The sequence below is a fragment of the Acomys russatus genome, chromosome 4, assembly GCF_903995435.1.
Source record: "Acomys russatus chromosome 4, mAcoRus1.1, whole genome shotgun sequence".
NCBI classification, from domain to species: Eukaryota; Metazoa; Chordata; class Mammalia; order Rodentia; family Muridae; genus Acomys; species Acomys russatus.
Genome location: NC_067140.1, coordinates 64992024 through 65005224, shown reverse-complemented (window position 1 = coordinate 65005224; position 13201 = coordinate 64992024). Strand labels below are relative to the sequence as shown.

The following is a 13201-nucleotide window of genomic DNA, read 5'->3' as shown; positions in this document are numbered from 1 at the left end:
ACTAAATATTGAAATCTATCACAGAATTCTTAGTAGCACTGACTACTTTTTTTTTTTAATTGGAAGATTTGAATAGCATAGAAAGAAGTTAAAATTGAATCTTACAGACACAATGAGTAAACAGAGGAGGTCTAAAGACTGTCACAACCCCAGCTTATGGTTTTTTCCTTACTTCCCTGTGATCCTAACCCCTAATTACAGTTTTTCTTTTTAAATCCATTACCCTTGAAGCTCCAGTATCATTCTCCTATCCTGTTCCATCAGGAAGGATGGTGATCCAAAGCTCTGAGCCTGTAATACAGGACCCGGTGTATATTGCATTGGTAGCAAGTCCTGGTGGTCTCTTTTGGAGGTCTCACAATCTGGGTAATCTCGGCATAACAAAACTACCCACTCCTAGCCTTGAGGCTGCTCATAGAGATAATTACATAAGACACTCAACATGTCCCCTGGTACCTAGGCATTTTTTCCTTCTGCTTTTGCTTTGAGACAGTAAATTTAGGAATTAAAAAAAAAAAAAAAAAAAAAAAAAAAAAAAAAAAAACACTTTGGAAGATTAGCGAAATGGGACAATGGGGACAGGGTGAGATGACCAAACTATGTTATAAGCATGTATGAAAGTGTCACTATACAGTTTCTTTTTTTTTTTTAAGATTTATTTACTATTATGTATATAATGTTCTGCCTGCATGTACACCTACACACCAGAAGAGGGCACCAGATCTCATTATAGATGGTTATGAGCCACCATGTGGTTGCTGGGAATTGAACTCAGGACCTCAGAGAGAGTAGTCAGTGCTCTTAACCTCTGAGCCATCTCTCCAGCCCCTACAGTTTAATCCTGTACCATCAATGTCTGCTTGTAACCTATGCCTATTGGCACACATGTAATCTTGGCACTCAAGATGCTGAGGCAGGGGGATTCGAATTCAAAGACAATCTGGATTATGCAAAATCTTGTTGGGGGGTGGTCTGTTGTATTTTGATACTAATCACTGCTTGCTGTCTCTGTGACCCACCTTATGACCAATAAAAGGCCATCACCTGGGCTGGGCAAAAAGGAGATAGGTGTGGCTAAAATTCCTGGGCTTGGAGACAGAGAGATTCTTGAGAAGAAGAAAGAGACCCGAGGACAGGGTCCCGAGAAGAGAGGAGAAGAAGGCCTCATGGGTTAGATGGAGGAGAAGCACGTGGCCGGCATGGATGGAGATTTTGCCCAGATGAAGAACATTAGCAAGTATATGGGATTATGGATGGGAGGTAGCTTGAGGTAGCAGGTATGGGACACCTGCCCACATGGGAAGTAGTATAGAGGATAAATGTCTGCCCTGCCTCAGGTTAACTAAGGCTATTTTAAAATATAACAGTTGTCTGTGTCTTGATTGATAGCTAGCGGGTTTACTGATGTAGCAATAATAGTTATAGGCTTGATAATAAACATTATTAGACCATACAGATAAATTAAAAAACAACAAAATCAAGCTGGGGGTGGTGGCTCATGCCTATAATCCCAGCACTTGGGAGGCAGGGGCAGGCGGATCTCTGTGAGATTGAGGCCAGCCTGGTCTAAAGAGCAAGTCCAGGACAGCCAGGGTGACACAAAAAAACACTGTCTCAAAAAACAAGAACAAAACAAACAAACAAACAAACAAACAAACAAAAACAATGCACTGGGAGAGAGATGGCTCACAGGTAAGAGCACTTGCTGTGACTCTAGAGGACCCAGACACAGTTCCTAGCACCCACGTTTGGGCAGCTCACAACACCTGTAACTCCAGCTCCAAGAGATCTGATGCCCTTTTCTGGCCTTAGCCAGAAACTGCACACGCGTGGCGTACACAGACACAAGCATAGGCACGTTAGATAAAACTTAAACAAACAAAAAACCCAACAGCACTAGGGAGGCAGAGGCAGAGGCAGGCAGGTCTCTGAGTTCTGGGGTACAGAATGAATTCCAGAATATCCAGGGCTACATGGAGAAACCCTGTATTGAAAATATAGATAGATGATAGATAACCTAAATCCTCACAAACAAAATCAAGGAGGAAGAGGAGGGGGAAAAAAAGGGAGAAAAAGGCACTCTATTAAACATTTTAAGGCATTTGCCTATGAAATAATACTTTATGTTTTTTGTCTTTGTTTTGGTTTCATTGTGTATCCCTGGCTGCCTGGAACTCTCTAGACCACAGGCTGGCTTCAAACTCAGAGACCCACCTGCCACCTCCGTTCAAGTGCTGGGATTAAAAACACTCACCAAAAATAAAAAATAAAAATAAAACAATCTGACACACAAAATGAAACTTTTGATCCACTAGGAAGCTGGGATGAATAATCCACAGTAAAGGGTTTTTATTTTGTTTGTTTGGTTGGTTGGTTTTTCGAGACAGGGTTTCTTTGTGTAGCCTTGGCTGTCCTGGACTCACTCTGTAGACCAGTCTGGAACTTACAACGATCTGCCTGCCTCTGCCTCCCGAGTGCTGGGACTAAAGGTGTGTGCCACCACCACACCCGACAGGTTTCCACGACTCTGTGGTGATAAAGAGGGGACAGAAAGGCTACCTTTCTAAAAGAATCAGAGTCTCGGGATACAGCCCAGACTAGCCTGGGGCCCTCTACCCCTGCTGTTGCAGCCTGCCAGGCTCTGGGGTTAAAGGAATGTGCCTACTATAAATATTTTACATCACGATTTTTTTTCATGATTAGGTGAGAATGTGCGTAACTTAAAACTCACTGAACCACACTTTGGTATATTACACTTCATTTTTTAAAATTACTTGATTTTGTAACCCATAACAAAGAATATTGAAAACTAAAAAAACTACTCCTAGGTATACTAAGAAAATAAATCAAGAGGAAAAAAAGAGACAATAGAAATAAACTGTAAGCCAGGAACAGGTAAACGTGAATACAAGATCTGCTATTAAATATAAGATGCGCATGCAGGACCCCTAGAGCCAGCTGTCCGGCTAGAGCAGCTGGATCAGTGAGCTCAAGGTTCAAGTGGGAGACCCTGCCACAACGTACGAGGTGCAGACTGACCTCTACCCACACAAGCACACATGTGAACATGCGAGCACACGCACAGATACACACACATATCTATACCTGCAAAATATAATGAACAGATAAGAAAAAGTGAAACCATACGATGTTCCTACAACCCTAACAGAATTATGAAAAATCCATTAACACCTGGGTAGTAAGCAAAAAATTCTTATATCACACAAGGCAGGATGAAACAGTAGGGAAACTTAAAAAAAGACCTTGATATGATAAAAATATAAAAACAACCTCATATAATCTGCGGAATGAAGTCAAAAGATGGAGACACTGAATAGTTTGCTGTGTTTGTTTTTCTTAATTAAAAACATCTCAAATCGATCATCTAAGCTTTCACCCTACGTAACTACGGCAAACAGTAGGAGATAACAAAAATCATAAGAAACAAAAAAGATAGATAATAAGGCCCAGAGATACCTTAAAAAAAAAAAAAAAAAAGAGTTAATCCATCCAACTAAACTAGAAATACGATATAGATTACCAATTTTAGAGCAAACGAAGTGACTGTACCACAGATATAGTCCACAGACGTTAAAATGAAAATAATGGAATATTTCCACACATTAAGCAAGCAGCTTAAGGGGGGCATAGATGCCGGAAGTTCCTTCTGGAACACACCATAGATGCCGGAAGTTCCTTCAGGAACACACACGTCATCAGGGCCACGCGTCACTCACCTTATTATGTGCTTGATTTGCAGCAGAATGCTGTTTTCTAAGTTAATGTTCAGCGCGCTTGTTAGGTACTGGTTGAACTCTTCGAAGAACATCTCATTGCCTTCTTCGTATTTCCCATAGTTCTTTGAGTACTCCTTCTGGATGCAGTGATTGGTCAAATGGCAGGTCTTATCCTGGAAGTTGTCGACATGATATGGCTCCGAAGCCGTGCGGAGCACGCCCTCTCTATAGAGGTAGATGTTATACTGGTGGTCAACCAGGACCCAGCTTCTGCAGGCCAACACACACACAGCTTCAGTCAGACCCCAAGGTTTCATACATAACCTCCACACCTTACTTCATTACTATTTATTCACTTGTTTATTAATTTGAGACAGGGTCCTACTGTGAGGCCCTAGCTGGCCTGGAAACTTCCTTTGATGATACCTGCCTGCCTTTACATCCTGGGCCAGGATTACACGCATGCACAACTACACGGCACATGCACTGAATTTTTTGTAGCTGGGACACTGTAGCAAAGGAGAAGGCGCTGAAGTTGTACAAGGCAAATCGCAAATCAGCCAAAATAATGGACGAGCACCGCCTGAGACATGAAATATTTCACTGTAAATAATGAGACTTGAGTTCCTTTCTAAAATACTTTTTTTTTTTTTAAAGGCTATGGGCTTGTTTGAGGTTAACAAATGCCACCTCCACTTGCCATGTTTGTCCTTTGGTATCTTGACTGGCACTGTAACTTAGTGGCATTCCCTAGGGAGAAGAAGTGGAGGGAGGGGAAACAGCAGCAAGGCTGGGAGGCTCGCCATACTCAGTGCGGCAATGTGCTCGCTACAGCCAGATGCTCCATGACGTCGCACCTTCTTCTTGGCAGACCCTACCACACTCTGAAAAGATGACTGAAATCAAGCCTGGGGACGGCAGACACTACCGAATGTCAAACTTGCGGTGGCCGGGCTCAAGGAGCAGAGGGCGTTCCAGGTATTTCTGGATCACGTGCACTTGGCCCTGGTTGTCTATGAAATCCAGAAGCTCTGATGCCTCTGAGGAGATGAGGATGCCTTCACCTACAAAGAAAAGCAACACAGAGACCAGCCCGGCTCATTCCAAGAGGGACAGCTGACCAAAGCCAGGGGAAATGGAAAAACCCACAGGAGGCTTCCACTGGCCTGCTCCTCCAACCAACCACCCCCCCTCCCCTCCTGCTGTCTCACCCTCTCCAGGGTCATCGCATCAACTTCTCCATATAGTGTTTTCAGACTAACATGACATTTCGGGTGCTTAAAGAAACTTACTAAAATTTTTGGTATGTGTGTGTATGCCATACTGCTTGCATGGAAGCCAAAGGAGTTGGTTCTCTCCTTCCACGGTGTGGGTCCTTGGAAACTGAGTTCAGGTTGTCAAGTTTGGTGGCAAGCAACTTTACCAGATGAACCATCTCTCTGGCCTGAATTTTAAGTTATATATATATATATATATATATATATATATATATATATATATATATATATATATATATATATTTCCGAGTAGTTTAAGATACCACTGTCACTGGTTACCAGTTATAATAAGATTATGGCCATGATCGCCAAATTCACTCCTAAGACGATGCTCTATAGAAAACCCAGGAAGGCAAGGGTACCAGACCACCAAGGTGAAGACCCACTCACAGAGCAGTGTCTCCTGCAGCACATTAGAGAAGACTCAGGGCATGAGACCTGCCCATCAACTGCAACGATTTAATTGAGATACAACATACTAGAAAACCCAGCCTCGTAAAGCGTACAATTCGATGGTCATTAGAATCTATTTTTACAACAGTTTCCTCACTCCCCTTAAAATTCTCTAACCATCTCTCCTTCAGCTGAGCTCCTCACAACTCCTAACCGACTGTTGTAGGGGGCCGGTCTGATGTATTTTGATACTAATTAATAAAAAGCCATCCCACCTGGGCAGGGCAAAAAGGAGATAGGTGTGGCTAAGGTTCCCAGGCTTAGAGAGAGGAATCCTGGGAAGAAGAAGAGAGAGCGGCCTGAGGACGAAGAGAGAGAGGAAGGCTGCCATGGGTTAAGTGGAGAAACACGTGGCCAGCATGGATGGGGCTTGGCCCAGATGAGGAACATGAGCAAGTATTTGGGATTATGGATGGGAGGTAGCTTGATAGAAGTTATTGGAAGCAGATGGCATGGGATTGGGGCAGGGATCCCATGCCTGCCCCGCTATGGGAAGTAGTTTAGAGGATTGATATCTGCCCTGCCCCAGGTTAACTAAGGCTATTTATAATATAACAAGTGTCGCTGTCATGATTGCTAGCTAGTGGGTAATACTGAAGTAATAATAATAGGCCTGATAATAAACAATTATTAGGCCCAATTGAAAATTAAAAGCAACACACTGTCACTACAGACCTGCATTTTTCACAAGTTCCTATGTGCTGCACCACACAGTGCATGGCTACTTGTGTTTTCATGGTATACCACATTTTCACAAGTGGATTCACGGAGTGAGATTGAGTTTGATGAGGTTTAATTTCTCAGTCCTTGACCTCACTGGTATCACGTGTAAGGAATCTTCGCCACTCTCACCCAATTTCAGTTTTACGTGAACTATGAATTAGCTTTGGCTTGATGGGTGATGGGTTATTTTTCCCGCTGTGAATATGCACTGTATATGGCACCCTTGTTGACATGTTTATACTTCTGTTTACATATGGATGAGTATACAATGTACATGTATGTGTGACTGCTTCTGTATGAGAGGGTTCATGTGTGCATGTCAGTACACACATGTTATGTGCATGTGTCTCGGGGGGCCTGGGGTTGATGTCTGGTGTCTTTCTCAAACTGCTCTGCTTGACTTTACATATTTAGAGGGGTCTCTCTCTGAAGCCAGAGCTTGCCATTGTGGCCAGTCTGGCTAGCCAACAAGCTCCGGGAAGCCCTTGTTACTGCCTGCCAGGCAGGAGAGCTGACATGCCCCACCTGGCCTTTACATGGGCGCTGGGGATCTGAACTCTGATCTTCATGCTTGCACATGTGAGCCTGACCCACACGAGCCACCCCAGCCACTTCTCTCTTTGCTAGTGTTGTCGCTCTGATGAGCTGTAGAATCACTTGGGAAGCAGGGCCTCTGGGCACCCCTTGCAGGGGAATCACCTGGAATACATTATCTGAAGTGGGCGGGCCCGCCTTAACTGTGGGTGGGGCCATTTCCTGGGCAGGGGGTCCAGGACTGTCTAGGTGGAAATGGGAACTGAGCTGCAGGTACACACTGCTCTCTTCATCAGCCCGCAGAGGCAATATGGCCGCGGCTTCAAGCTCCTGCTCTCCTTACGTCCTGGCCACAATGGTCTGTACCTTGAATCGTGAGCTAAAATGAACGCTTGCTTCCTTCCTTAAGGCGCGTTGTCAGGACATTTTATCATAGCAACAGGAAAAGAAACGCCTTTTGCAGCTGTCAAAAGCCAGGTGGACACGCATGAGCGGATCTACTTTTGAGGTTTTGATCCAGTCTTGTGGATTTACGCTTCAGTCCCTCAGCCTTACTGCGGTGCCCCGGCGATGCAGTGTGCCGTGACAGTACCCACTGAGCAGAGTGAGGAAGTCCACTTTATCCTTTCAAGATCACGGAACACACTCTATGGCCTGTGCTCTTTCATATGGATTTTAGAAGCTTTACATGTGTGGGGAAACCCTGCTGTGCTCTTAACTGGATCCCAGGAACCCTGCAGACCAGTTTAGGCGAACCAGACATACTTCCTCTGCTGAGTTCTACAGCTCATGACACGGCCTGTCTTCACCTTGTTCATAATCCTTCCAGCTCCTCTGGCTTACTGAGTCAACACACACACACACACACACACACACACACACACACACACACACACACACGCTCAATGGGTCGTGGTTATTTATGAAGAAATGTAAAAGCGATTACATTATGAGTTAAGATGGTAACTCTTCCATTTTTCTTTGCTTGTTACATTTACCATGTGACAGTAGTTTTTAAAAGTTATAAAAATAAGAGCTGGACAGATGGGTCAGTGGTTAGAGCACAGGCTGCTCTTCCAAGGACTGAGTTTCGATTCCCAGTGCCCACATGGCAGCTCACAACCTCCTGGAGCTTGGGTTTCAGGGGATCCCATGCCTTCTCAGGCACTTCATGTTTATGGTGCACAGACATACACATAGGCAGAACCCATATACATTTAAAAGGTTAGTTATAAAAATACATCTGGGCTGGAGAATGGCTCAGAGGTTAAGAGCAGTGACTGCTCCTCCAAAGGTCCTGAGTTCAATTCCCAGCAACCACATGGTGGCTCACAACAATCTATAATGTGACCTGATGCCCTCTTCTGGCCTGCAGGGTGTATGTGCAGGCAGAGTACTGTATACATAATAAATAAATAAATCTTTAAAAAAAAAAAAAAAAAGTAAAAAAATACAAATAAAAATACATCTATTTGCCTCTCCCCTGTGTTAGTTGGCACTACCTCCATGGCTAGGTTGTGGGTCTATGGGGGCTACAAGATCATATCTGTCTCTTCTAATCCTGAATCCCCATTCATTCATTCATTCATTCACTCAGTCTATATGCTAAAGCTGTGAGGTACCAGCTGCCATCCTGGCATTCGGAGACTGTGTAGGGTACAGATGTGGCATGGTCTGCTTTTATCTTAACAGGATATATACACTGAGTGCATACAGACTGGGGACAATGATTCAGGAGAGAGGAAAGGAATGGGGCTCCCTATCAGAGGTGAAGTGGCCCAGTACAGAGGTGGATCTTGATGGCGATGAAAGACGCTGGATATATTTTGAACTCTGAGTCAACTATACCAAGTATGCAGTAGGTATACATAATACATAATACTTGTTTACCAAGCATAAAAGCCATGTGTTTTTCTATTCATTTCATTTTGTGGTCCCTACCCTGCTAAATGCTAAGAAACACCACTCATCTCAACCCTTAAAACAAAAGTCTTCAAAATGTTGTTATTCCCCTTCACCCCTTCCTGCTGCTTGGTGCCTCCTCTGTGCTGTCTTAGTGGAACCCGAGGACCAATGATGTCCTCCCAATGGCATCATCCTGACTCCTGGGCCACATTCTAGAGTGCCATAGATGCCCATCTCTCCTCTAAGTCCCTGATTTACCAACAGAACCAAACTATAGTAAATACTTAAGGTGGAGTTACGAGAGAGAAGTGAAGCAGGTGAGGCCCCGGCTTATGGCAAGGGTTCACTTCGCCCGTTTTCAGGAGATTCCCAGTAAAGCCTTCCTGTCCTGTGATTGGTGGGAAAGACTTTGAGGTCCAATGGACCGGGCACAGAAATGAGCAACAGTGGCCAGGCGGTCTTCCAAACAATGAAAGAAGTAAATTCAAGACGCGATGGTTTTAAAAAGAGCGCACGACAGCAGTTATAGGGGAGACTGTGTGCTCATCATATTAGGGGCCTGAGTTGATGTTAGGAGCCTTCACCCTCTCTAGGCATCCATCCCACACATGTATTGAATGCCTGTGTGGAAGGCACAGAAGCAAACAAGACGTAAAGTCCGTGTTTACATGGGGCTTACACTACATGGAGGAAAAGTGCCAGAAGGCATGATATGTCCAGGTTAAAAATACAGAAAGCAACGGGCACGGGGGCCATTCTAGACCAGAAGAGCCCTCTCTGACAAGGCAATGTCTGAGCCGATGGAGACATATCCCAGGTACAGAAGCAAATTTATCTATTTGAGGGATCCAAGGCAGCCTCTATGTCTACAGCAGAGTGAGCGAGGCCAAGAATAGGAGCTGGTTTCAGAGCTACCGGGAAGTGTCCAGTGGGGTGGAGTCCTATCAGGACTCTGGAGCCATCTTAAACGCATCAGGAAGTAACACAATCAAATTTGTGGTTTTAAGTCATCACTCTGTCTGGCCAGATGAGAGCTGGCTGAGAGTCACATTGCAGCAACTGGCTAGAGAGAATGGTGGCTGTGACTAAGAGTGGTAGAAATATAAGAACATATTTTGAAGGTAGCCCTGACAAGACATTAATGTATTTCATAAAGATTGTGGGGGGAAGAAAAAAAGGAGGAATCCGAGATTTGGAGCTTCTGAGACTGTGTGAACAGTGGGATCATACACTAGACAGGAAATGTGATGGAGGAGCCGCAGGGCTTTACAAGTACAAAGGATATGGAAAGTTCTGTGCCAGACACTCTGAGTTTGAAAAGCCTTTTGGAGACGGTGAGGGTACCGGTGAATCCAGAGCTTAAAGAGAAGACTCGGGTAATAAATGTTGGGAGACTACAAAAGGTCTTTAAAGGGCTGCGGCTAAAGCTCAGTAGGTAGAGTATTGGCCTAGAACCTAGTAACACCAAGCATGAGAATGCACGCCTGGAATTCTAGCACTCAGGTGGATGGACAGAGAAAGGTCAGCAGCCCAGGTCATCCTTGGCTACTTAGAGAGTTTAAGGCCAACCTAAGCTACATGAGAACCTATCTCAAAAAAAAAAAAAAAAAAAAAAACAACAACAACAAAAAAAACTGGACATGGTCTTCTGAATTTGATGGTTCCGAGAGGAGTCATTCATCTAAATATACCAGTTAAGTGCTGGTGAAATGGCTCGGTAGGTAAAGGCGCTTGCTGCCAAGCCTAATGATCTGAGTTCAACCCCTGGGTCCCACACAGCGGAAGGAGAGACCAACTCCCGAAGGGAGTGCTCTGACCTCCACGTCTACACGCTCCGCCCTCCAAACAAAGAATCGGAGCATCACTGAAACCTAATGTGTCACTGAACAACGCTCAAGAGGATCCTACAAGTGACGGAGAGAGCAACCATGGCAACTTACCTTTGGCACCAGCAGACGACTTTGCAATCCAAACGTTGCCTTCCCCATCCTCTTTCTTCCTGTTATAAGAAGCCAGGAAGAATCCCCTCTCATCTGTCCTGGAATTACTGACCGGAAGCTGGATGCCATTCTGCGCTGGAGCGACTGGTGTCTTGAGGTTATTTGGATAGATCACATAGGATTCTGGGAACCACGTGCAGGACTCAGACAGCTCTGGACTGGTCTTGACTAGCCTAGCAGATGACAGAAGGTCAGGCTCTGTTCCTAGTGAGCTGTCACCTTTCTCAGAAAGGTCACTGCTTTCCCCCAAAGCTTTTTCTAGAAGCTAAGACCCAGTCTGGTTTCTTTTCACTCTGATCCTCCAAGAACAGGCCTCTAATGCACCACGCTGTCTGGTTTGAGTCCAAAGCCATGCCCTGGTGTATTCAAAGGCTCGTGGTGGACTGAGAGTGTAGGGCCCTGCGCCATGCTCAGCACCACATAAGCCAGACTTGGTGGTGCATGCCTGTAATCCGAGTATTTGAGGGGTAGAAGAAGAAGGGTCAGAAGTTCCAGGTCTAGGGGCTGGAGAGATGGCTCAGCGGTTAAGAGCACTGACTGCTCTTCCAGAGGTCCTGAGTTCAACTCCCAGTAACCACATGGTGGCTCACAACCATCTATAATGTGATTTAATGTGCACTATATACATAATAAATAAATCTTTAAAAAAAAAAGAAAAAAGAAAAGAAAAAGTTCCAAGTCTGGAGACCAACATGAACTGTAAGAGACCCTGGATGAAAACCAACAACAAACCAGCAACCACAAAATTTACAAGGCTCAGAATCAACTCTTTTTAAATGTATCTCTATTTAAAAAACTCTACATAACCCTAAGCTGACACCCTTCAACCAATATGTTATAGCAGCTAGATCCAAATAAAAAAGGGGGCAGACCTTTAATTGAGAGGCAGAAGCAGGTGGATCTCTACAGTACAAGACCTACCTAGTGTACACTGGGGAAAAAGTAAAAAAAAGAAAAACAATCTGAGTAACTAGCAAAAATAGTATCTTGGTCTAGTTGGAAAAAAATTAGAGGAAACTTCTTAGTGTACTTAGCTATTCAATCTAAATCATTCAGACACTATTTTTAAGTCCTTTATATCTTGATTTTAGCTCAAGTTGTTTCATGACAGAAAAGAAAGAACTCTTCCAGTGGGGCACAGGGCGGGAACAGACCACAGGAAATGCCTTCTGCCTCCCAGAATGACAGACACCACAGAAGATAAGGTCAGGCCCGGGGCATGGCACATAAATACAACGGCTTCCCACCACACCAGGTCTTCTGTCACACAGGCCTCCCGGAAGCTGCCCCTCCCTCTCCTGTCTAGAACAGAACTGCTCATGTGAGTCCTAAATTAAGATTTCTCTGTAAAACCCAGTTGAGCAAATAGCAAAAACAACAACATCGTTTTAAACTAAGATTTAAAATGAAATGGCTGGGGAGATGGCTCAGCTGGGAAAGAGCTTGCTGTGCAGGCAGCAGTATGCTGTGATGTACACTTGTGACCACAGAGCTGGGGGAGTGGCAGACACACAGTCCCTGGGGCTTGCTGGCCAGCCAGCTTAGCTTACTGTCCAAAAAAAAAATTAAGACAGCGTTTCTCTGTGTAGCCCTGGCTGTCCTAGAACTTGCTCTGTAGACAAGGCTGGCCTTGAACTCACAGATCCACCTGGCTCTGCCTCTGAAGTACTGGGATTAAAGGTGTCTGCCTCCACATCCAGAAAAAAAAATTTTTTTTTAAAAGGTGGACGGTATCTACGTTATTCTTTGGCCTCAATACACATACTCATCAGCAACACACAAGCATGTGCACATACTCACACAATCACACATGCACACATTCACACGCACACTCGTGCACACTCACACATTCATACAATTGGAATAAAACCATTTTAACAACAAGCAGGATTTGAAAGTTTCTTTGGGCCAAAGAGACTAAGAAGTATAAATCCGCAAACTTCTAGCTCCCTGCACGTCCAGCTCTGCACTACTGTCCCATAAGGTCATCACGGGTCACGTGCAACCATTGAGCATTTGAATAATGGTAAGATTCAGGAAGTAAACTGTAAACTATATCCAAATTTAATCAAGAAACCACTGTAATAACATTTTTCCAGTAAGTACAACTTTATTGATTTAGCAGGATGGCATTTCCGTTTTTACTGTATCACTACATTTAGGTCACACCCCGGTGCTGTTTCTAGGCGTGCACACAAAAGCACCACTGTTCTATCTAGGGACAACGGATTAATTCAGCTCAAGCAATGCTTTTTTCTATGCACAGATGAAATGTTATGTGCTCATTATACAGCGAGCAGAGCTAGCAAGATACACCATGAGTGGCATCTAAGGCAGGATGTGAATATTTCTCTAGTGTAAAAAATAAATATTGGTGATGGAAAGATGGCTCAGTGGTTAAGAGCAGTGGCTGCTCTTGCAGAGGACCTGGGTTCAGTTCTCAGTACCCACATGGTGGCTCAGAACCATCTAGAACTCCAGTTCCAGGGATCTGACACTCTCTTTTGGTCTCCTTGGGTACTGCATGCATTCGATATATATACCATGCAGGGCAAACACTCATTCACATAAT

General features: G+C 44.4%; 1 protein-coding gene across 1 annotated transcript in view; it reads right to left on the bottom strand.

The window, feature by feature from the left end:
- The window catches only part of Ttl (tubulin tyrosine ligase), a 29961-nt gene that overhangs the window by 6852 nt on the left and 9908 nt on the right, over positions 1-13201 (bottom strand). Inside the window, exons 3-5 of the mRNA XM_051144596.1 lie at positions 10570-10802; positions 4666-4801; positions 3738-4007 (exon numbers count right to left, since the gene is read on the bottom strand). Of these exons, the coding sequence (XP_051000553.1) occupies positions 3738-4007; positions 4666-4801; positions 10570-10802 (639 nt within the window). The remainder of the gene's footprint in view (positions 1-3737; positions 4008-4665; positions 4802-10569; positions 10803-13201) is intronic.